This window comes from Anabrus simplex, chromosome 1, assembly GCF_040414725.1.
Source record: "Anabrus simplex isolate iqAnaSimp1 chromosome 1, ASM4041472v1, whole genome shotgun sequence".
Lineage (NCBI taxonomy): Eukaryota > Metazoa > Arthropoda > Insecta > Orthoptera > Tettigoniidae > Anabrus > Anabrus simplex.
Window position 1 is genome coordinate 620402139 of NC_090265.1, and position 22918 is coordinate 620425056.

Here is a 22918-nt window from a genome sequence, read left to right on the forward strand (position 1 = left end):
AGATGGTAATGTTGCAGTGCCAGTTGTGTCCATACAATGTCTGTTGTGAAGTGCAGTTGAATGTGATCGTAGGAAAGCGAGATTTTTTTTTTTTGCTTTACGTCGCACCGACACAGATAGGTCTTATGGCGACGATGGGACAGGAAAGGACTAGGAGTGGGAAGGAAGCGGCCGTGGCCGTGGCCCCAGCATTTGCCTGGTGTGAAAATGGACAACCACGGAAAACCATTTTCAGGGCTGCCGACAGTGGGGTTCGAACCCACTATCTCCCGAATACTGGATACTGGCCGCACTTAAGCGACTGCAGCTATCGAGCTCGGTGAGACAACGTCTTGAGTCGTAGTGGTGTGTTTATTAATACCAATGCTTTGCGCAGTTGTATGACAGTGTGCGTACTGGGCAGCCACGACCAAGCCTAAATGAACCTACTTTGCATCGTTGGTACTTGCCAACGACTGACGATCTTGTAGCAGTAGTTTAGGAGGTTTACGCACGGCACGGCCTGTGTCATAAACTTTTTGCTGATGACCTGAACATATCCCTTATTATCCGTCAATGTGAACCACGCGTCCTGACGCAAGACCATTTTGACAATCAAATGACCATTGTATGGACGTGATCGATAATGTCGACGATGATTGGTCGTTTCTCACCCGGATCAAATCACGATAAGATAAACGGTAATAATAATAATAATAATAATAATAATAATAATAATAATAATAATAATAATAATAATAATAATAATAATAATAATCGTATGGCCTCAGCTATCGTATGCAGACATTTCAAGTTGACGCCATCTGGCTGTCTGCTCGTCAATTTCGACGTTCCGTTTTACTCTAGGCCCACTAAATGGCAGACCGAGTAAACCGAAACTCTCTTGGGCGTCTATGGCTGAGATTTAATTAATTTTGTCGGGAAAACTCCAAATGTGCCATCAGAGTTCTTTTACATCGTACGACATGGAGTGTCGAATGGACTTTTCTCCGCCCTTCAAAAATCCGACTACCTCTGCCGGGTTTGAACCCGCTATATTATGATCCGGAGGCCGAAACTCTCCCACTGATACACAGAGGCAGCTAAGATAAACGGTATTATGTGTACAATGCTGTAATCTGCCACCCGGAAATCGCTCGTATCGCCTATATCTCCATGACAGAAAAAATTGCCGGGCTGAGTGGCTCAGACGGTTGAGACGCTGGCCTTCTGACCGCAACTTGGCACGTTCGATCCAGGCTCAGTCCGGTAATATACCCAGCTCGATAGCTGCAATCGCGTAAGTGCAGGCAGTATCCAGTATTCGGGAGATACTGGGTTCGAACCCCACTGTCGGCAGCCCTGAAAATAGTTTTCCGTGGTTTCCTATTTTTACACCAGGCAAATGCTGGGGCTGTACCTTGATTAAGTCCACGGCTGCTTCCTTCCCACTCCTAGCCTTTTCCTGTCCCATCGTTGCCATAAGGCCTATCTGTGTCGGTGCGACGTAACGCAACTTAAGAAAAAAGTCCGGTAATATTTGAAGGTGCTCAAATACGTCAGCCTCATGTCGGTAGATTTACTGGCACGTAAAATAACTCCTTCTGGACTAAATTCCAGCACCTCGGCGTCTCAGAAAACCGTAGAAGTAGTTAGTGGGACGTAAAAAACAAATAAAAATATTATAAATTTGTTCTACTTTGTATAATTGTAAAGTTCGAAAGTACCGCACATCTAATACGTACTGCAAACCATGTAAACTATGAACGTATAGTTAAAAAACTCCAAAGAGGGGCCGATGCCCTTAGATGTTAGGACCCTTTAAACAACAAACACCATCATCATCATCGAACTCCAAAGAAGTAATCAAACCCCAAAACTAAACTTACTCAATTAAATCGAAAATTAATCACCGGCTTAAAATGGGAGCGCAGCTGTGGGCTTGCATCTGGTAGATAACGGGTTCGAGCCCCACTGTCGGCAGCCCTGAAGATGGTTTTCCATGGTTTACCATTTTCACACCAAGCAAATGCTGATATCTTCAATTCGATGACGAAATGTAAGAATTCCTTTCGAAATATATACAGTTTCTGAAATTGTAAGCCGGTGATTCATTTTAGATTAATTTGATGAGTTTTGATTTAGTGTTTCTTTAATTTTCAGAAGTTATTTTAACTATATCCTAATGGTTTATTGTGTGAATGCAGTCTCCAAAGTTTACAATAACGAAATATAATAAATTGAAATTTTCAGGAGTTGATTATTTTTCAAATTAATTGGCTGATTTAAATTTTGCGATTTGATTACTTCTTTGGAGTTCAGACCTCAAAATACATTTTCTTAGAAAACATACTGCTACAGTAGCTTTTCTGTTACATCTCTATACATCAACCAAATTCGTTACAATCATTCCAATCATCACTAGCTTTAGTGAATATCTTGAAATAACTCCGTGCTAATAATATTCAGTTCATACAGATGTCGTTCCACTGGACTGTCTGAAAAGTTTTATGTGTGTTCCTAAAGGTAGAATCTCTCTACCGTACATACCTGGGCTGGATCCAGCAACTTGCAAATCTCTCTCGGAGCTGCTCGTGCTGCGTAATTCACCCTTCTGCGCTGCTACGTACGGTACCATGGCGCATATCACCAGCATCAGCTGTTTGAAATTACAGAGTTTAGGTTATACATGAGGATTCACATTAATGTATATCTTATGAATAAATATTTTGGTACAGGTTCTCAAAACCAAAATATAACCTAAAACAAAATCATCATCAGCGATTGCAGTGACGTGTGAACAACTTCTCTTCAGACGATTTGCTTTCGAGAAGACCGCCTTCCCAGTGGATTGCGAAGTTAGAATGTATACAATTGCGTTGAACAAACAACCTGTAACACGAAGAGTAGAAGAAGCGATTGATCATTTCTTTTAAAAATATACAAGATGATGGTGTTCCAGTTGGTACCCTCTCATGATTTGAAATGAAACCGCTGACTTTCTTGGAAACATGGAATGGTTGCCTAGTTTCACTTCCCCTTAAAACAATATGCACTATCATCACATTTCAGACAACATCAACACCACTAAACTTTGAGATCGTCAAGAGACTTGTCAATTTCAAAGCATAACAAGAATACAACCAGGGTACCATCGCAATTTATCAACAGAAAACAAAGGCAAAATATCGGCTCTACTTGGGAAATCACAAAAAGTAAATGAAGGACAGAATAGTGAATTTTAGTAATATTACATGACATGAATATCTTGCTGCAAATCTACATCGAATACTTCTTAATATCACCGGCACGATATGCAAACAGTTGAAGATAAGGATCACCTCCTCATATGAGCAAAATTAGACCGAAGCTGTCAACAACAGAGTAATTTACAAAAATGTTATTGAGATGCCAAGAGATGAATGGAATGAATCTAAAATGTTCCGTTAGGAATTAATAAAATTGTCATCATAAATGAGATATTTAAACGTAATATTTCATGAATTTTATAAGTGTCATGAGTTCAGACAATCAGTTTTCCAACACACATAAAAGTTATTTGAGGAAAAAACGCTAGCAGGTTAGTAAGAGAAAAAATATAAATAACCTGTTAAAGAAAGAACATAAGTAGAAAGAAAAATGGTAGGAAACTTGGAAGAAAACCTTATGCGTCTCTGTCCACTCCGAGGTTAATTAAAATACTGGAAACACCGAACTAGACAGACCTCGGAATCATCCAGAAACTACCCTCCACATTGTCTGCTAGGTGTTGGTATCTCTGGAGAAAATTCAATGAGCAATCAATCACTTCTTCTGGTTTAATTTCAACTAATTATTATCCTTTCATCAATCAGATTCTGAGTCTCTTAATTTATTTTACAATGATTTTCCCCTCCACCTCTTCGTCTTCAGAATTCCTACGTTTTAATTAAGCAAACGTCTTTTCTTAAAAGAGACCTGATTACTTCTGCCATCTTTAGTTATCCTATTACCATACCAAGGTAACAATATTTACCAACAATATTTATTTCGCATGTAGTTCCAGATATTTACTTTTTAATTACTTCATAGTGAGATGAATGATGGGAATGTTCGTATCGAGAAAGAATTATTGTTTAGTATTGTCTTTCATTTCCTGAGTTCTCCCCACATCACATCAAACTCAAAGATCACTTAGCTGAAATCTATTTGGTAACGTACGTGAACGAATCATTTCCATGAAATGTCATTATAATTTTTGTCCTAAATGGAAGTTAATTGCTTTTACCCAAATCAACAGTAAAATTATCATTAAATTGATAAATACCCGTAATACTAGATATATATATACATACTTTGCTACATTACGACCCTGAATTCTATTTCGTCACAGGGCTTCAATATGCATTTTGTTCATGTAACACTTCTGTGTGTGAAGTCTCTGCTCACTTCTTTGAATTTCTTTGCTTTGATTTGCTTGATGTTACTTGGTGGGGTGAATTGTTGATTTGTGCCCGTAGCCCATTAATTAAAATAATTATTGGTTCAGGCAACATGCTATTTTTCTATCGACAAAAATCATTTTTGTATTACTTACGATATAATTTTGACCACCATTTTCCCGTTAGAACTTCCCCCGCTAGTCATAATGGACAAATATATTGAACATTCGCAGCCATAGCAATCCCATTCGTCGATTCTATCCCTGGAACTCGAGTAAAAAACAAAGGACGGCACGATGAATTGGACCGCACAGTGCTTGGTGACATAGGATCTTGGCAGCTGCTGAAACGCGTCCCATAACCACATTAACATGAATATCTTTCCCAGTTCTAATTTTGAATAGCACTTTATTTCGTTGGTGCTAGCCCTGGACCTCAGAAAGGAAACAAAAGACGGCATGATAAAGCCACAGAAGAGAGTCGTTTCTACAACGAAATAGCCGCCGTAAGGTACGTATGTATAGTTGTCTAGTAGTAATGGATTTTATTACTTTGCGTGAAAGTTATTATTATCCACCATTTAGGAGAAAAATTACAATGAAATTTCATGGATAATATTCGTCCACGTAACCATCTATTTATATCTAACTCCTCAAGAATTTCAAAAATATAACTGTTAATATTAACAGAAAAAGTTAAAATTGGGCTCTCTGAATGCAGTAGCTTCACCCCCAAGAATATATGAGATATCATGTAGAGTCTCAATTCTTTTATTCTTAGCGGTACATTTTCTGAAAATCAATATTACTTTATTATGTTGTTCGTCTGCATACAATCGAATGCGTAATTATCAGAGAAATATAGCTAGATCTGAAGATGGTTTCAAATTTTCTCTTATCCTACCACCCTACATCTTTAGCATATATGCATTTCTCAGAATAAGTACAAGTATTGAGTTATAGTCACAATAGCCTCCAAGCTCACGTTATACAATGATTCAAGAACATAGCTTCATGAATGGTAAATGTATTTTGTGAATGAAAAATATTATCCATGTAATTGAAATATAAACTTGCTCATGGTGATTATGGTATATAGCTGAAACTTACACACACGTTTTGACGTTCCCTTGTTAATAGACGGCTTCTGTTAAAGACTTCAATGACATGAGATGCCTCGGACATCATATGATTCTTAAGTATGCTATAGCAGTTACTAGAAACATTTGCTGTATTGCAACCTCACCGACGACCATGACTAGAACGATTATCGATCGCACCGTGCCATTAGAAAACCTTTATGAATAGGAGCTGAAGGCTGCAGATCTACTCACCTACACTTCCATATTACAAAGATAAGTACCAGTTGTCTGAATTAACTATCAAAGAAGTACTGACAGTAGTTAAAGAAACTATTCCTCATTTGTTTTCCAAATTCCTCAAAGAATTAGGTTTTAACAAACAGTTCTTATGCCAGAAAACGTTAATTTTCTTAAAACAAATGAGTGTAGTGAGGAACTAAGATTTCGTTTTGAAATGGTCGATGTGGTGTTAAACACCCTCTTAAATAGAAAATAGAAGAAAGAAAGAAGACCTATGAAGTATGTTGTCTTTTCAAAAATGGTTAAGGCAGGCACGTGAACTTATCAAAGGGCCTAGCCAAAGTTATAAAACGGTCCTGATGAATTTGAATAGGACCAGAATGCGAATGGTAGTTGGACAGTTGACAGGCCACAATACCTTACAGAGACACCTGCACATCATGAAAATCAGTCAGGATCCGATGTATAGAAGATGCGGTAGGCAGGAAGGGACCTCCGCCATGTGTTGTGCCAGTGCGAGGCTCTTGCAAGCACTACACATCGATATCTTGGCTCACATTTCTGAGCCTGGAAGACATCAGGAATGCCAACATCCGGACACTGGTATCCTTTATAGGAGCAATAGGGCTGGACTAGGCAAACCCGTTTAAGGGACACAAAGGGTCTTCACAGACCTACGTGTGAAGCCCTGCGAAGGCAGGGCTCACCCATTCCTTATCTATCCATCTCTCCACAAATGGACCACAAGACGAGCTGTTAATGCTTCCATCGACCGAGCGAAAGGTATGGGAAGGTGATTGATCCCACTATAAAATTCCAGGAAAACGAACAGCAACATCGATTAGTATGTGAGGAGAAAAAGGTCATATATGAACCACAAACTCAGGATATCGGAAGGAAGTACGATGTTACAAAATGGGAAGTCACTGGGCTTATGATTGGCACCAGAGGGATGATTCCTAAGGAGACACTGAGCTCCCTAAGAATAAACAAAATCCCAGCCACCATTATCCAGACCATAGCGGACTCCGTGTTGAAAAATTCATTGGCGATTTGTCGACACCATTTGTACACCATAACCTGAAATACCATGTGTTGGATCTTATTTTTCCAATAAAATCCGAAAGAGAAAATCCGTCTAATGGTTGACAATTTTGATCTTGAGTTTTAGCTTAAACCCCGCTTACATCTAAAAAATAGACAAACGAAATATTGTTAATATGAGCTGATTAATGTCTTCGGGAGATAGTGGGTTCGACCCCACTATCGGCAATTCTGAAGATGGTTTTGGTTTTCCGTAGTTCCCCATTTTCACACCAGACTGTACCTTAATTAAGCCCACGACCGAATTCTTCCCTTTCCTATCCCATTGTTGCCATAAGACCTATTTGTGTTTGGGCGACATGAAATGAGTTGTAAAAAGAGAGGAACTAATTAGGAGGCCGATCCACCTATATCCCTAATAGGGTTGGCTACCACCCTTGTCTTGTGACAGGGGTTTTGTTTTAATTTAAAATGTGTTCACCATTCGCATGCCTTCCAAGTGAGGCCTGATTCCCACCGCTTCTTGGTCGGTAAACCTCTTCACACCTCTAAGCCTGAAAACGTCGAGGCACTGGCTACCAGCCAGGTCGCAAGTCACATCACGATCCATATTTTATACTTCCGTGATGATTTACTAGAAACATTGATAGGTGAGTGCGCCCCTGATCCTTCCTCACACCCAATAAGGTTACAGACGCAAAATATACTATGCATTGTCACAATTGTACAGGGTGTGCACAATAAAACTGGCCCAGAAAATATTTATAAGACTGGCGCGCATTTGACTCTTGTAAATGAATGGAAAAACTTCCCATCACAGGAAATGCTGGAAACCCTGATTTCGGTGCGTCAATCGGTTGTTGTCACACGTCAAATGTCTGCGAGTTCGAACACCATAAAGCATTATCGGTACTCCATTACTCGACTGAAGGAATGCCTGGAACGAAGTCCGACGAAATCACAACACCATTTTTCTCTGCAATTGGGAATTAAGAGCTCGTTGTGTCGAAATTTTATCGAAAAGGACTTGCATCTCTATCCTTACAAATTTATTTTTGCGCATGCGTTAAAACGTCCAAATGAACCTTCGTGTTGCCGGTTGTTTCTGATTGAAGTGTCCGGCTCCATGGCTAAATGGTTAGCGTGCTGGCCTTTGGCCACAGGAGTCCCGGGTTCGGTTCCCGGCAGGGTCAGGAATTTTAACCATAATTGGTTAATTCCGCTGGCACTGGGGCTGGGTGTATGTGTCGTCTTCATCATCATTTCATCCTCATCACGACGCGCAGGTCGCCTACGGGAGTCGAATCAAAAGACCTGCATCTGGCGAGCCGAATTTGTCCTCGGGCAATCCCGGCACTAAAAGCCATACGCCATTTTTTCTGATTGAAGTGGAATCAGGACTTTTGAATCCTCAGTATTTTAGTCTTCAAATGAGGCCTGTCAGGATATATGAACTCACAAAACACACGGCATTATGCATCAGAAAATCCTCATCAGTAGGAAGAAAATCCGTTGCATAATCTCAAGTTTGGTGTGTGGTACGCAATGTCTGGTGTCCTCATCGTAACACGATTCTTTCACCAAACTGTTAATCCTAACTGGTATGCCCAGACACGGTTTAATCCAATATGTGTATCAACTCACAATAGATGAACAACTGTATGGATATTTTCAGCAGGACGGAGCAACTTATGTACTGCAATAATCCTACAGCTATTTCTACGCGTGTCTCACGGTTTGATAAATCGAGCATAGCGCTGCATTTTCGTCAACGGTGGCCACTTCCAGGTTCTTCTATGTTGTTCCTTAACAATGGTCAATCCCCCGTCAGCCCTAATCTAAATATTTTCTGGGACAGTCTTTTTTGCTCCCTCGCTAGTATCTACGATGCTCGTTAACACAGAAATGGCCCGTATGTAGAAATCAAAACCAGAACTAACACCGCAAGGAGTGTGTTCTTAAAGCCTAAAATATTGTGAGCAAAAGTGACCTCCGATTAAAAAATTGTTCGCGTATTGTGAAGTGTTGTGTTCCAAGTACTGCATTATTGTGTCGAAAGATGGACACTAAAGACTTCGTCAAGATCTTTGTGTAGATTTATCACAGAATGTTTAATGTGCTATGGGTAGATCACGTCATGAACGCGAAGACACAGTAAATCATTTGAAATATTAACCCTCGCAAAACGCAGGAACACAGGCTGTGTGAGGAACGCGAGACGGCACAAGAAGAAGAAGAAGAAGAAGAAGAAGAAGAATATATGAATTATATAGTAGAAAATAAAGCATACACGAGTGAGCAAGTGAGCTTAACGGTTTACTTGACTCTTGATATGAATATAACAGCCCCGGGACATTTAATTTTACGTGGATTTCGAATGTCAGGGAGGAGACATATAATTTCAAAAAACTGACATAAATCCTGGATGAGAAGGCAGTGACTAATTCACTCGGCTTTCAAGCTACATAATTATGATGTTCATATTGTAATAAGTAGGTAATTGCTTAACATTGAAACTTTTAAGGAGTTGAACTCGATGTGTGTTCCAGTGATGTGAAGGAGAAATTCGACGATCTCTGCTATTACTTAGATTGTTACAAAGAGTGAAAGATGAAAGTTTACAATTTTTTACAATTTGGTTTACGTCACACCGACACGGACAGGTCTTATATTGACGATGCGATGGGAAAGGCCTAGGAGTGAGAAGGAAGCGGCCCTGGACTTAATTAAGGTACATCCCCAGCATTTTCCTGGTGTGAAAATGGGAAACCACGGAAACCGATCTTCAGGGCTGCCGACAGTGGGGTTCGAACCCACTATATCCCGGATGCAAGCTCACAGCTGTGCACCCATAAACGCATGGCCAACTCGCCCGGTGAAAGGTGAAAGACATGAAACTAATAGCAGTATTAGAGGAAGGGAATAATAATAATAATGATAATAATAATAATAATAATAATAATAATAATAATAATAATAATAATAATAATAATAATAATAATAATAGTTTTCTGGCTTTTAACTACGTTTACAATTGTCGGAGTCCCTGGAATTCTGGAGTTCTTTTACGCCCTGGCAAATCTACCAACGTGAGGCTGGCGAATTTTAGCAATTTCAAATCACCACTGGACTGAGCCAGGAATGAACCCACCACCTCAGAACACCAGAGCCACTACCCTCGTCCTAGGAAGGTAATAATCGTTGATTGGGAAATTTGGTACAATAGAGCCGAAAAATGAACTGATGACGTCATGCCTCTGAAAATTCATGTAGAATGTTGGGATTTACTCTTGAAATATTTAACGGATATTCAAACACATAAAGGTGAAGTGATCACTTTTATAAATTAGGTAATAATAATAATCTCGTGTGGCTATTTCTAGCCGAGTGCAGCCATTGTAAGGCAGACCCTCCGATGAGGGTAGGCGACATCTGCCATGTGTAGGTAACTGCGTGTTATTGTGGTGGAGGATAGTGTTATGTGTGGTGTGTGAGTTGCAGGGATGTTGGGGACAGTATAAACACCCAGACCCCAAGCCTTTGGAATTAACCAATGACGATTAAAATCCTCGACCCGGCTGGAAATCGAACCCAGGACGCTCTGAGCCGAAGGCCAGTACGCTGATCATTAAGCCAACGGGTCGGACTATAAATTAGGTGCACATACAATAAAGTGATATAGTAAGGAAGACGAGGATATATTTAATCATTTGATCATTTTCCAATGCTGTTATTTCTAAGATGGTCTATTTCGTGCATTCTGATTTTCATAACATTAATTATTCATATCGGACACTTGAATAGAATTGTAGTCCAGTTTTCACATTTTGCTTCATATAGTACACTAATGCAGTTACCATGGCATTATCGAATTTCTCCTGTGCATTCAGCAAGCCAAGAATTCAGCTGACATATAGTAATAAATAGTTGATATCTTCAAACAGTAATGTGATTCATGTGTAAATGTAGTGGGATGTTTTAATGGTTACTAGATATTATATCTCTTAAAATTGGAAGAATAATTACATTGCACTTCATCTATAATGCTTTATTAATTGTGTGTCATATTTAATCCGTAATGGCTTTCGAATAATACAGGGATTACCTCCTGTAATAACGAGTCCCTCTGCGTAAAGAGAATTGGTGAGCTTCGTAATTCAAATAGTCCATCGATATCTGCAGCGATATCTACAATTTTATGTACACAAGTAGTTTATTTTAGTTGTATATTTACCACGATATTTAGCGTACTATAATAAGCCAACCATTCCAAAAGCTAAATGACGTGATTGATAATCATTAAGCCTTAATATTTTAAAATGAAGTAAATGACGTATGCTAATCACCTGTACTGCACTAGTGGTATTTTATACTAAACAGTTGATGTGTGGATTAAATTAGAACGCTTAGTTAGGAATAATGCAATGCAACCCTGTCCAAATAAAAGGACAATATAGCTGTGAAGAAAATATAGCTTTCCGATTTCTCTGTTTTGTTGTTGAGATCTGATTGGCTAAGTTCAGCAGCTGATAGAATGACAACGACTCGTGGTAACGAATTATTTTTTCCAGTTATTTATCAGTATGACCAACCCTCTAACGCTCATATATCCGGTTCACGTTGTTTCCGACCATCCTGCAAATGTATTATAGATATAATCAGTAACAGAGTTACCTCCATGTGACAGGATATTACACACCAAAATTCATGAGACTGTTGGCTTAGACGTTCCAATCTTAGTATGCTATAGGCCTACTGTCTAAGGCAGGGATGCCGAACCTATGCCACGCGTGTCACTAGGTGACACGCGAACACTTTTTCGGTGGCACGCAACATGAACGTATTAAAGATTTTATATACGTCCTTTACTACAGACTATACATATTTCGTGTATCGTATAGTCATAGTATTTCACGTATAAGAAGTAGATATAGATAATCTGGCCGTCAGTCAGTCAGTCAGTCAGTCGGTGAGTGAGTGAAGTTTGACTTGTGTATGATAGGCAGTAGCGCGTAATAATTCTTTGAGTGTGACTGTTTATTGAATGTCGTTTGAATACAAACCTCACAAACATGTTTTCGCTCCCGAAAAAAACAGAAACTGAAAGGTAGTGACCGGATTCTTCAAGTACAGTGGAAGAGGAAATTCAGAGGTTTTTAAAAAAAAATTCGTGGGGCTATTTCTAACCGAGTGCAGCCCTTGTAAGGCAGACCCTCTGATGAGGGTGGAAGGCATCTGCCATGTGTAGGTAACTGCGTGTTATTGTGGTGGAGGATAGTGTTATGTGTTGTGTGTGAGTTGCAGGGAAGTTGGGGACAACACAAACACCCAGTTGCCGGGACAATAGAATTAACCAATGAAGATTAAAATCCCCGACCCGGCCGGGAATCGGACATATTGCAATAATAAGAACGAGTGAAGGCGTTTCGCAGCAATTGAAAGCTGATTAGGATGAATTCAGTATGTCTTGATGAAAGCACGGATGTGACCTTACAAGAAAGGGTAGCTGTTTTTGTCAGATTTCCTTGTGTAAATGTCATGACGGAGGAGTTAGTTCCATTGCTGACCTTACGAACTACGACAACAGATATATAATGAACGAAGTGAAGCAAGGACTTGTATTAAAATTGGGGTTTGATTTACAGAATATTGTATCTGTGACAACTAATGCTCCCTCAAGTATGGTAGGTATTCATAATGGGTGTGTGAAATGTCTTACTTAAAGAAAAAGCAAAACACCCTATCTTACAGTTCCACGGCCCCCCTCTAGCTCTCAGGGAAAGGCAAAAATCTAACGTAGTCAGGTGTTTTTCTTTTAAGAAAATGATTTAAAAGTCGGTATTACGGAGAAGCGTCCGCCTCTGTGGTGTAGTGGTTAGTGTGATTAGCTGCCACCCCCGGAGGCCCGGGTTCGATTCCCGGCTCTGCCACGAAATTTGAAAAGTGGTATGAGGGCTGGAACGGGGTCCACTCAGCCTCGGGAGGTCAACTGAGTAGAGGTGGGTTCGATTCCCACCTCAGCCATCCTGGTTTTCCGTGGTTTCCCACTTCTCCTCCAGGCGAATGCCGGGATGGTACCTAACTTAAGGCCACGGCCGCTTCCTTCCCTCTTCCTTGCCTATCCCTTCCAATCTTCCCATCCCCCCACAAGTCCCCTGTTCAGCATAGCAGGTGAGGCCGCCTGGGCGAGGTACTGGTCATACTCCGCAGTTGTATCCCCCGACCAAGAGTCTGAAGCTCCAGGACACTGCCCTTGAGGCGGTAGAGGTGGGATCCCTCGCCGAGTCCGAGGGAAAAGCCGAACCTGGAGGGTAAACAGATGATGATGATGATTACGGAGAAGCGGTAGTACCGCACGCCATTAACAGGCAGGGGATAACGTGGGTGTTATTCTACTGTGGAATACAAGTCACCATTCATCTTCCAAAATGTTTAAAATACTACACACCCCCAGGTCAGGCACCCCCTCTAAAAACTGTCATATGGGCGCCCATGTACCAGGAAGCTCTATGCGCGAAAGATCTTATGAAGTAATCTTCAAGAGTACTCTCGGTGGTAGGGGCTGCCTGGCCGAGGCAGTAACGGCGTGCTCGGTTCGCCCGGAAGGACGTGGGTTCGAATCCCCGTCAGGAAGTCGTAAAATTTAAGAAAGGAGATTTCCACTTCCGGAGGTGCATATGGCCCTGAGATTCACTCAGCCTACACCAAAAATGCGTACCAGGTTAATTCCTGGGGGCAAAGGCGGTCGGGCGTAGAGCTAACCACTCTACCCCATCACGTGCTGCGGTTTACAATGGTGGAAGCCTTTACCTTCCACTCCTCCCAGGGCCTTCATGGCCTCTACGGAGGTGTCTTTGTCTTTGTCTTTTGACTCTCGGGGGTAACTAAATTTGTGACCTTCATACCTGTACGTCCTCTAAATAATCGCCAGTTCATGGAAATGTTACACGAAGTGGAATATCACTATGGCGTACTTGTAATGTACAATAATGTTCACTGGCTAAGTCTTGGGCAAGTACTCCAGAGGCTTGTCGAGCTCTTGGACGAAAACTGCTTCTTCACGATAGAAAAGCACGAAGAATTCCCAGAACTCACGGACCTTAATTGGCTGTGCGATTCAAAGTTTCTCCGTGATTTTACAGCAGTATACAATGATATGAATATGGAAATGCATGGAAAGGGATATACTGCAGATAGATTGTTTAAGATCATAAAATAATTCCAGAGAAAACGTGAAGAATTCGTCAGGGATATTGAAACGAAGACCTTGTACAACTTGAACTGATGTCAAATTTAACAGATCAATTAACTTTTGAAGACACAGACAGTATTTGTAAGGAGTATGTGAACGTCTCACTCATTTGAAGACAAATAATTTCCAAGAGATTTTCCCAATTTCGCCATTTTAAGAAATCATTGCACTTTATTGAAAAACCTCATATTGCACAAATTAGTGACATTAAGGTCAATTTCGTTACTGACCATTTAGAAATGGAGTTGATTGAATGTCAAGAAAGGATTTCATGGGTGAAAAAATCCGTACAACTTGGTGAAGCATGGGTAAAAATCGAGTGCGCTGTTGATGATGAATACTCTCTTCAGAAGCTAGAAAACTTAATACATGATCAGTGGGACAGCCTCCCACAAAAGTTCCTGGCAATGAAGAAACTTGCTACAGCATTACTTACTTTGTTTGGGCCATCGTATGCCTACGAACATTTATTTTCTACAATGAACGTTTTGAAGTCAATAGTCTTTGTTCAGATCTAAGTGATTCTTATGTGGTATTGAAGACAACAAGTTATGAACCTAACATAAATGACATGGCTACTAACATTCAGCAACAAGTTTCATACTAAATGTGAGAACGATATTTCACTTAAAGTCCGTTGGCAATATTAGTATTTTTGATTGTTATATCTAATAATATATAACGACGAAGTGTGCTACAATGGGAGCTTATTATGTATACAATTTATTACAAATAATGTTAGGTATTCTCAAAATTTACATAATTCAAAATGTATTTTTTGATGTATTTGAAAAATATGACCACGAAACATGCAATTAAATGTATTTACAAGATATATATCAATTAAATAAATAAATAAATAACATATTATGAAACATAATTGGGAATTAAGAAATGAAGTCGGAAGGGGGGATGGGTGTTGTAGCCATTCCTTAAAGGAAACTAACAAGTGGCACAATAAGCAGTTGAGAATAATAAACCGGACTAAGTGGCACACTAGCTAGAAAAGGTTCGCCATCTCTGGTTTAATCGAACAACAATTTAATCCCAATTTACTCTGGTGTATTTCTAAGCTGACTCCTTCTCTTCTTCACCGAGTTAATAAACTGTATCGAAAGCTGATTGTAGACTTGCACAGTTCAATGTCAGTATTGATACGACGTACCGTAATTTAATCCTGCGTATTTGTCAACTGGCACTCAATAAACCTTACTGTATATGAGGCTTCCATTTGTTCTTTGTGAGTATTTTCCTGTATTTGCTACTGAATTAAATCCTGCAGCTCTGCAATTACATCACGCGCGAATTAGAACTGAACACATGTGAGCTCCTCTCCTACGCGACCACTGACAGATTAACTACACCAATATAGCGCAATTCCATGAACTGTCACTTTAATATATTGTTATAGTATTGCACACTCTCGGATATTACGACTATTAATATCGATATACTATCCGTTGTAATACAGCTAGAATTAAAGCTATCATAATGTTATAGTTATAATAGACCTTTGCAATATTTCATATTCAGCGCTTTGAGAGGAAATACTTCAATTTGTTCGGTGATTATAGATTTTCATTCCGTACTCAGAATTTGGAATAGATATTCCATCATGTTCTGCCACATTTCCTACAACCTGAGGGGTTGACGGGTGTGAAATGTGTACCACATTCGGACTTTGCCCTGTTTTCCGATTGCAAGCCCTTCCCGACACAAATTTATGAGAGGAAATGTAGGCCAATCACTATTGTGCGTACCTGTGCTGATTGATAGCGTCATGTGTTCCGTGTATAAACAATCAATGATGTACTGCCTCAGGAATAGCTTGATGAAGGTCTTTCGAGTTGACACTATGTAGTGTCCGCCTCCGTTGCGTAACGGTTAGTGTTATTAGCTGCCGTCCTCGGGGGCCCGAGTTCGATTTCCGGTACTGCCTGACATTTAAAACTGGCAGGAGGGCTGTTACAGTATGTGGCTGAAATGGTACATGCAGCTCACCTCCATTGCACCACCTCGGGATGAGGACACGAGTTTACTTTACCATGTAGTGACCCTACCTAGGATGAATCAGTTGAATACGTCACAAACACCTAGCCCCCAAGCCGGAGGAAAGTTTAAAGGGCAAGTTAAAGTTACCGACGCAGTCAGGAAATGAACCCGGGACCTCTTGGGCCCAAAGCAAGCATGATAACCAGGTAGCTACCGATCTGGAGGTTGAGTGTCTTTGAAGAAGAGTGTATTACGATTATCATATACACCCAGTCCCCGAGCCAAAGGCATTAATTCGACGTGATTAAAATCCCCACCCCGACCTGAAATACAGCCTGGATCTTCTGAACAGAAGGTTTAAGCTGAGGAGTCGGACGATTGTGGAATTTCCCTGCGTAAATTGCACAAAATTTCTAATATAAGCTCTTTATTCTACTCTGTGGCACGTAGAGTCTTTCTTGTATTTCGATTTGTCAGGTTGCCTGCAGATATTGGAGTGACAAGTGGTCAGCGTTATATCCTCAACCATATCATTTTGCTTTCCTGACCTGATTCTCTGCCTTTCATATCAGCAGCTCTTCAGTTACCCTCATGAAGCTGAATGAACTCTCGTTCCAACCCTCAGTCGAGAATTATAACACCTTGACTGGCAAAAAGTCGAACCCGGAGCTTTAAGTTAAGAGACAGGCACGAAAACCGTACACTACGGGGCAGCAAATCTATATAAATACAATACTAATTTTGTCTGTACATTTCTAATTTCTTCCTCAAGCTTCGCTTAACCGGGCGAGTTGGCCGTGCGGTTAGGAACGCGCGCCTGTGAGCTTGCATCCGGGAAATAGTGGGTTCGAATCCCACTGGCGGCAGCCCTGAAGATGGTTTTCCCTGGTTTCCCATTTTCACACCGGGCAAATGCTGGGGCTGTACCTTAATTAAGACCACGGCCACTTCCTTCCAACTCCTAGGCCTTTCCTATCCCATAATCGCCATAAGACCTATCTGTGTCGGTGCGACGTAAAGCCACTAGCAGCAGAGCTTCGTTTTTGCTGCATTCCAAATTTGGTATAACTCGAAAATTGGTTTAGTTGAATTTTTGTATGTCAGCTCGGCTATTGATTGATTGATTGATTGATTGATTGATTGATTGATTGATTGATTGATTGATTGATTGATTGATTGATTGATTCGAGATCACGGAAAAACTGTTTAACGTAATATCTCAAAATTTGGTATCTTATTGCAGAATTGAGCTAGTATACAATGGCGGAGCAATGCTGAGAGGGCCACAAAGGAAAATATGAACATTCTCCATTATATGAACTTCATCGAAAAATATAATGCCCGAATTTTGCTCTGTTAACGAACGAGGAATTATAACCGAGATAATTGTGATTATCACATTTGTGACGAACCTCCAGTTGTCTCGGCAAATATCAGTTCTCTGTAATATCTTTACAAAACAAACATTATTTCCGCATAAAGTCTTTTCGTGGAGAAATTAGGGAAGATTTTTTTTTTTTTTTTGCCATCAAAGGCGAACATTGCTGGCATGGAAATATCAAAAAATCAATGAATCGTGAACCACGAGTAGTGTAGCTAGTAGTCAACTGAAATCATTATCACTCACATATATCTGTCCATTCTTCATGTTCATCGTAGTGTAAGGCTCAGCGTTGCAGGAGTCCTATTCTTCGTTCGGTCAATAGTGTCCTGAGATCCTGAAGCCCAGTAACTTATATACTATTTCCTCTCGAGAAACATGCATAAATCAAAAGAGTAGGCAGCTCAAACAAACCGTGTATTGACATGAATGACAACCTTGACGGAAATATGCTTTAATTATTTCGACTTTCACATCTATTTAGAGCAGAACAGTACCGACGCTTTTGTGGACCGAACATGCTAAGTGGTGCGCGTATGGCATGTCTTGTGTAAGTTAAAGAAAGTTATGCGTCACTCACGTGACAGTAATATTACAGTAACATGTAGAAGGACATGGTGAACATTCAAGAAAATGAGGAAAGCAGTAGACAGAACTCGTGTAATTGCAGGTAAGTGCTCTTCAACTAATGACCTGCTCTTCAGTTGAGAGCAAAAATGTTCGTCAGAGAGATTCTTTCTGTTCTTCAGACAGCTAACTTTTTGTATCTTTCTAAGCCCCCATTTTCTAGCGTGGTAAAGTAAGTCTTTCTAAGCCCACGTTTTCTAGCGTGATAAATTAAGTATCTTTCTAAGCCCCCGTTTTCTAGCGTGGTAAAGTAAGTATCTTTCTAAGCCCCCGTTTTCTAACGCGGTAAAGTAAGTATCTTTCTAAGCTCACGTTTTCTAGCGTGGTAAAGGAAGTATCTTTCTAAGACCCCGTTTTCTAGCGTGATAAAGTATCTTTCTAAGCCCACGTTTTCTAGCGTGGTAAAGTAAGTATCGTTCTAAGCCCCCGTTTTCTAGCGTGGTAAAGTAAGTATCTTTTTAAGCCCCCGTTTTCTAGCGTGGTAAAGTAACTATCTTTCTAAGCCCACGTTTTCTATTGCGGTGAAGTATCTTTCTAAGCCCGCGTTTTTTAGCGTGGTGAAGTATTTCTAAGCCCACATTTTCTAGCGTGGTAAAGTATCTTTCTAAGCCCGCGTTTTCTAGCGTGGTAAAGTATCTTTCTAAGTCCGAAATCTCTAGAATGTTAAAGTAAGTATCTTTCTAAGCCTGTGTTTTCTAGCGTGGTAATACTACAATGAACTTTCACTGAATCATCTTTCAGATATGCATAAGTCTCCTTCTACCGCTTTCTCCACACGAGTGGGGTAGCGGGTGAGATCTGTGTCACACATGTGAATTTTGACCCTATTTTACGACCGATTCCCTTCTTGACACCGACCCTAATTAGAGGGATGTATTTACTATTGCGTGTTTCTGTGCTGGTTGGTAGTGTCGTGTGTTGTCTGAATATGAAGAGGTGAGTATTGTGAAAAAAACCAACACCCACCCACCGAGCCAGAAGAATTAATCAGACTCGATTAAAATCCCGGCCGGGAATCGATCCCGAGACCCTCTGAAATGTAGACCACAACGATGATCATCCAGCCAGGGAATTGGACTCAGATATACATATACTAACCATAATAAATAAAAAACCAAACGCGTGGCGTAACAGCTGATTAGGGCCTTGACGTGTCGATACAACTACTGCCCAGCCTGAGGGCCTGCAGATATTGAGATGCCACGTAATCAACGTGACGACTCCTCAGCCTTATTGCTAGGCTTTATTGACCAGGTACACTGCCTCTCGGATCAAACAGGACCTAAATTGGTCTCATGGGGGCGGAGTGAACCCCGTTACAACCCTCAGTCCAAAAATAAAATCGCCGGAGTGGCCTAGAACAGAACACGGAGCCTCCGTGTAAGAAGTAGGAATTTAAAGAGGTGGTAACTTCAAGCACGTCTCTTTAAAGATATTTGTTGAACATTTCATCGACTTCACCCAACATACCTTCCTACAATACGTAACATTCAACGAGATTAAGTCGTAATTTAATATTAATGTTATTTGTTTTACGTCCCACTAACGACTTTTAACGGTCTTCGGAGACGCCGAGGTGCCGAAATTTAGTCCCGCTGGAATTCTTGTACGTGTCAGTAAAACTACCGACACGAGGCTGACGTATATGCCCACCTTCAAATACCACCGGACTGAGCCAGGATCGAACGTGCCAAGTTGGGATCAGAAGGCCAGCACCTCAATCGTCTGAGCCACTCAGCCCGGCAAGTCGTAACTTAGATGGCAGTTTGTTATTATTTTTACAACTTGCTTTACGTCGCACCGACACAGATAGGTCTTACGGCAACAATGTGACAGGAAAAGGCTAGGACTAGGAAGGAAGCAGGCGTGGCCTTAATTAAGGTGTGAAAATGGGAAACCACGGAAAACCATCTTCAGGGCTGCTGACAGTGGGGTTCGAACCTACTATCTCCCGAATACTGGATACTGGCCGCACTTAAGCGACTGCAGCTATCGAGGTCGGTGTTTATTATTATTATTATTATTATTATTATTATTATTATTATTATTATTATTATTATTATTATTATTATTATTAATTTCGCGTGTCCATTACTGGCCTGGCGCGTGTTTGTGTCGATCACAGGCCGTTTCTGGCAAACTGTGAGTGATACATATTAGTTATTCCGATATCACTACGTAACTCAAAGCCTCAGAAAAATGTTACAGTAATAAATTCAGTGCGATGATGCAGCCTCTCCCCATATGAACCTCTTGTTTTGAGGGCTCAACTACGTGCACTTAAGAATTTGAAAAATACAGTTTTGAGAAAATGAGTCGTGTGTGCCGCAGAACTCTTTAAATAGCTTATGCAATGTCTAACTCTTATGTCATAACTCCTGAACTAGTAGAGATATTAAAATAATTATTTCACCGAAATTTTTTTCTTTGCTAGTTGATTTACGTCGCACCGACACAGATAGGTATTATGGCGACGATAGAACAATACAGGTCTAGGAGTGGGACGGAAGCGGCCGTGGCCTTAATTAAGGCACAGCCCCAGCATTTGCCTGGTGTGAAATGGGAAACTACGGAAAACCATTTTCAGGGCTGCCGACAGTGGGGTTCGAACCTACTATCTCCCGAATACTGGATACTGGCCGCAATTAAGCGACTGCAGCTATCGAGCTCGTTGAAATTAACTAAAAGATTGGGGTTATAAATTAAAAAGTAACTTGAAGAGTCGAATTTCAGAATGTGTTATGCTGTACTGATCTCCGGCACTTAAAGATCACAGTAGTGATTGAACGCGTCGACAGAATTTACTTCAAAAGTGAGATGGTGTTTGTTTGTTCCAGATATGCTCAAAAATTACAGGACCGATTGAGCTCAAATCTGGTAAGGATATTAATAGCTTGATATCCCGTGTCATTCAAGGCATAGTTTTGATTCTGATATATAATTTATTTCCAACTAGTGGGTGATTTTACAGGGGTATGTCCCAAATTTGAGCAATTTTTGCACTACATCAACTAAAATATAGGGTTAAGGATTGGCTCTATCGAGAAACGAAGTGCGCTATGTGGGCGTGAATCAGATTATCTACAAGAAGCTTCGAATGAATGTTTTTCGTAACTCTATGGTTTTCGAGAAAAATGAGCTTTCTTTTGTTTATGGTTGTTGGTGACCTTCACTAACGAATAGGCTGATCATTTCGCGTGAAAGTAGAAGTCACTTGAAGCCAAATACTTCATCATTTGTGTAAAAACTCATTCATTTGTGAAGAGGCCAGCTGAAGAATTGAGCGCGTCTTTTTGTACAAAGCCTTTGGACGCTAAGTTGAATTGTTGAGAGTGCTAAGCGTGCTCATCCATATTGGAGAAATGCTCTGGACTGTAGTTTATTTCTTAAGCTACTTTATTATCATCATCATCATCATCATCATCCTATTCTATCATTCTATATTTTAATATTAATATTGTGTAGGTTTAGGATCCATATGTAATGGGTTTATAATTCACATTTAATTTAGCATTCGAGGACTAAGGAGGCCCTAGTTCTCCCACCTTTCACGACTCGTTCCTTTTGCCGATACCTTAATTTGTCGAAGGTTCGTACCTTCTTTCTCCTTCGAGTTGCTTCATTATTCTACTGTCGAGTGAGCATAACCTAATTATTGATGAGAAAGTCATAAACACTGTCTATAAGAACGTGTTGTAAGTTGCACACATACTTGCGGGCCACCTTAAGTTACCTGCTTTAATCTTAGCTCATAAATCCGCGCGAATAACGCATACTTCATCAAGTGTTTACATAAAATCTGAAATTATAATATTTGCAGTTTTGATTCTGTTAATAATTTTGACTCTTGTATAACACGTGTCAACGTTAACAGGGTGAATGCTTAATTTCATGGGGAAAGTTTTGAAGAATTACTGGCTTTTCATGGTTTACAACATTTAACATGATCCCTTGTAATCTTCAGAAAGTGCGGATTTATATTGAGGTTCTTCATTGTCGAACGTTCCCATTCGAAGTCACCTTTCACGGCTCTTCCCCTTTTGCCGATACCTTCATTTGTCCATAGTTCGTACCTTCCTTCTTCCTTCTTCAATTTTTCCTGGAGAAATCTATTCCAAAAACATTGATCTGGTACATTATGGCCGTGACAAAGCCCAAAAATTGAGAAAAGTTTTAATATTATAATTAACGAACGTACTTTCAGAATAGGGCCTAAACATATGTATGGTCAGTCCTCAGCCCGAAGGATAGTTCGATCCTCAACAGCTCCACCACTAGCCGTCATAGATGGCTTAGGTATTAAAGAGGAGGCACACTATTGAAATGATGAGTGAAATGGTTTCCCGTTGCTTTCTTCACTGAGCCAGAAGTTGCAATTCTATATAAGTTTGCCAAGCCTACTCAGATGCATGCAGCAAGCAACATTTTTATACCATTCATAGCAGGGACTAGCTGCATAAGAAATAGCATTACTATCATCACTCATACCTCAGTCACTTTCATATTGTCACAGCCAAGGATAATACAGAGACAGGGCAATGAAAGTAAGAAAATTGCTTTGGACTATACCAGAAAACACAGTTCACTGTAAACGCTAGGTCTCGCCAAGAAAATCCTAATAAATATAAATTATTTGGCTTACTGTATGAGGACAAATGGTTCGTCCAAGTGCACGCATGGCAAACAAGTTGAAGACGGCTAAGTGTTTTCACAATTTATTCATTAGTAATGTAGTAAAAACTCTGGGTTACTTGAACTCTAATGGATTTATTCGATATTTAGTACTGCCATGAGGCGTTAAGGTGCATTGTGTGCTGAGACCTCCCTGCGGATCTCATTGTCCACAAGTAATGCTCGGGTTTGGTGCAACTCTTTGAAATAATTAGTTTGATATTGGTGGA

At 40.3% G+C, this 22918-nt stretch overlaps 1 protein-coding gene across 1 annotated transcript in view; it reads right to left on the minus strand.

The window, feature by feature from the left end:
* LOC136871126 (keratin-associated protein 19-2) overlaps positions 1 to 17703 on the minus strand; it is a 31136-nt gene extending 13433 nt beyond the window's left edge. The window contains exons 1-2 of the mRNA XM_067144961.2: positions 17637 to 17703; positions 2530 to 2638 (exon numbers count right to left, since the gene is read on the minus strand). Coding sequence (XP_067001062.2) covers positions 2530 to 2638; positions 17637 to 17663 — 136 coding nt within the window. The 5' untranslated portion in view covers positions 17664 to 17703. The remainder of the gene's footprint in view (positions 1 to 2529; positions 2639 to 17636) is intronic.
* Positions 17704 to 22918: the final 5215 nt, after the last annotated feature.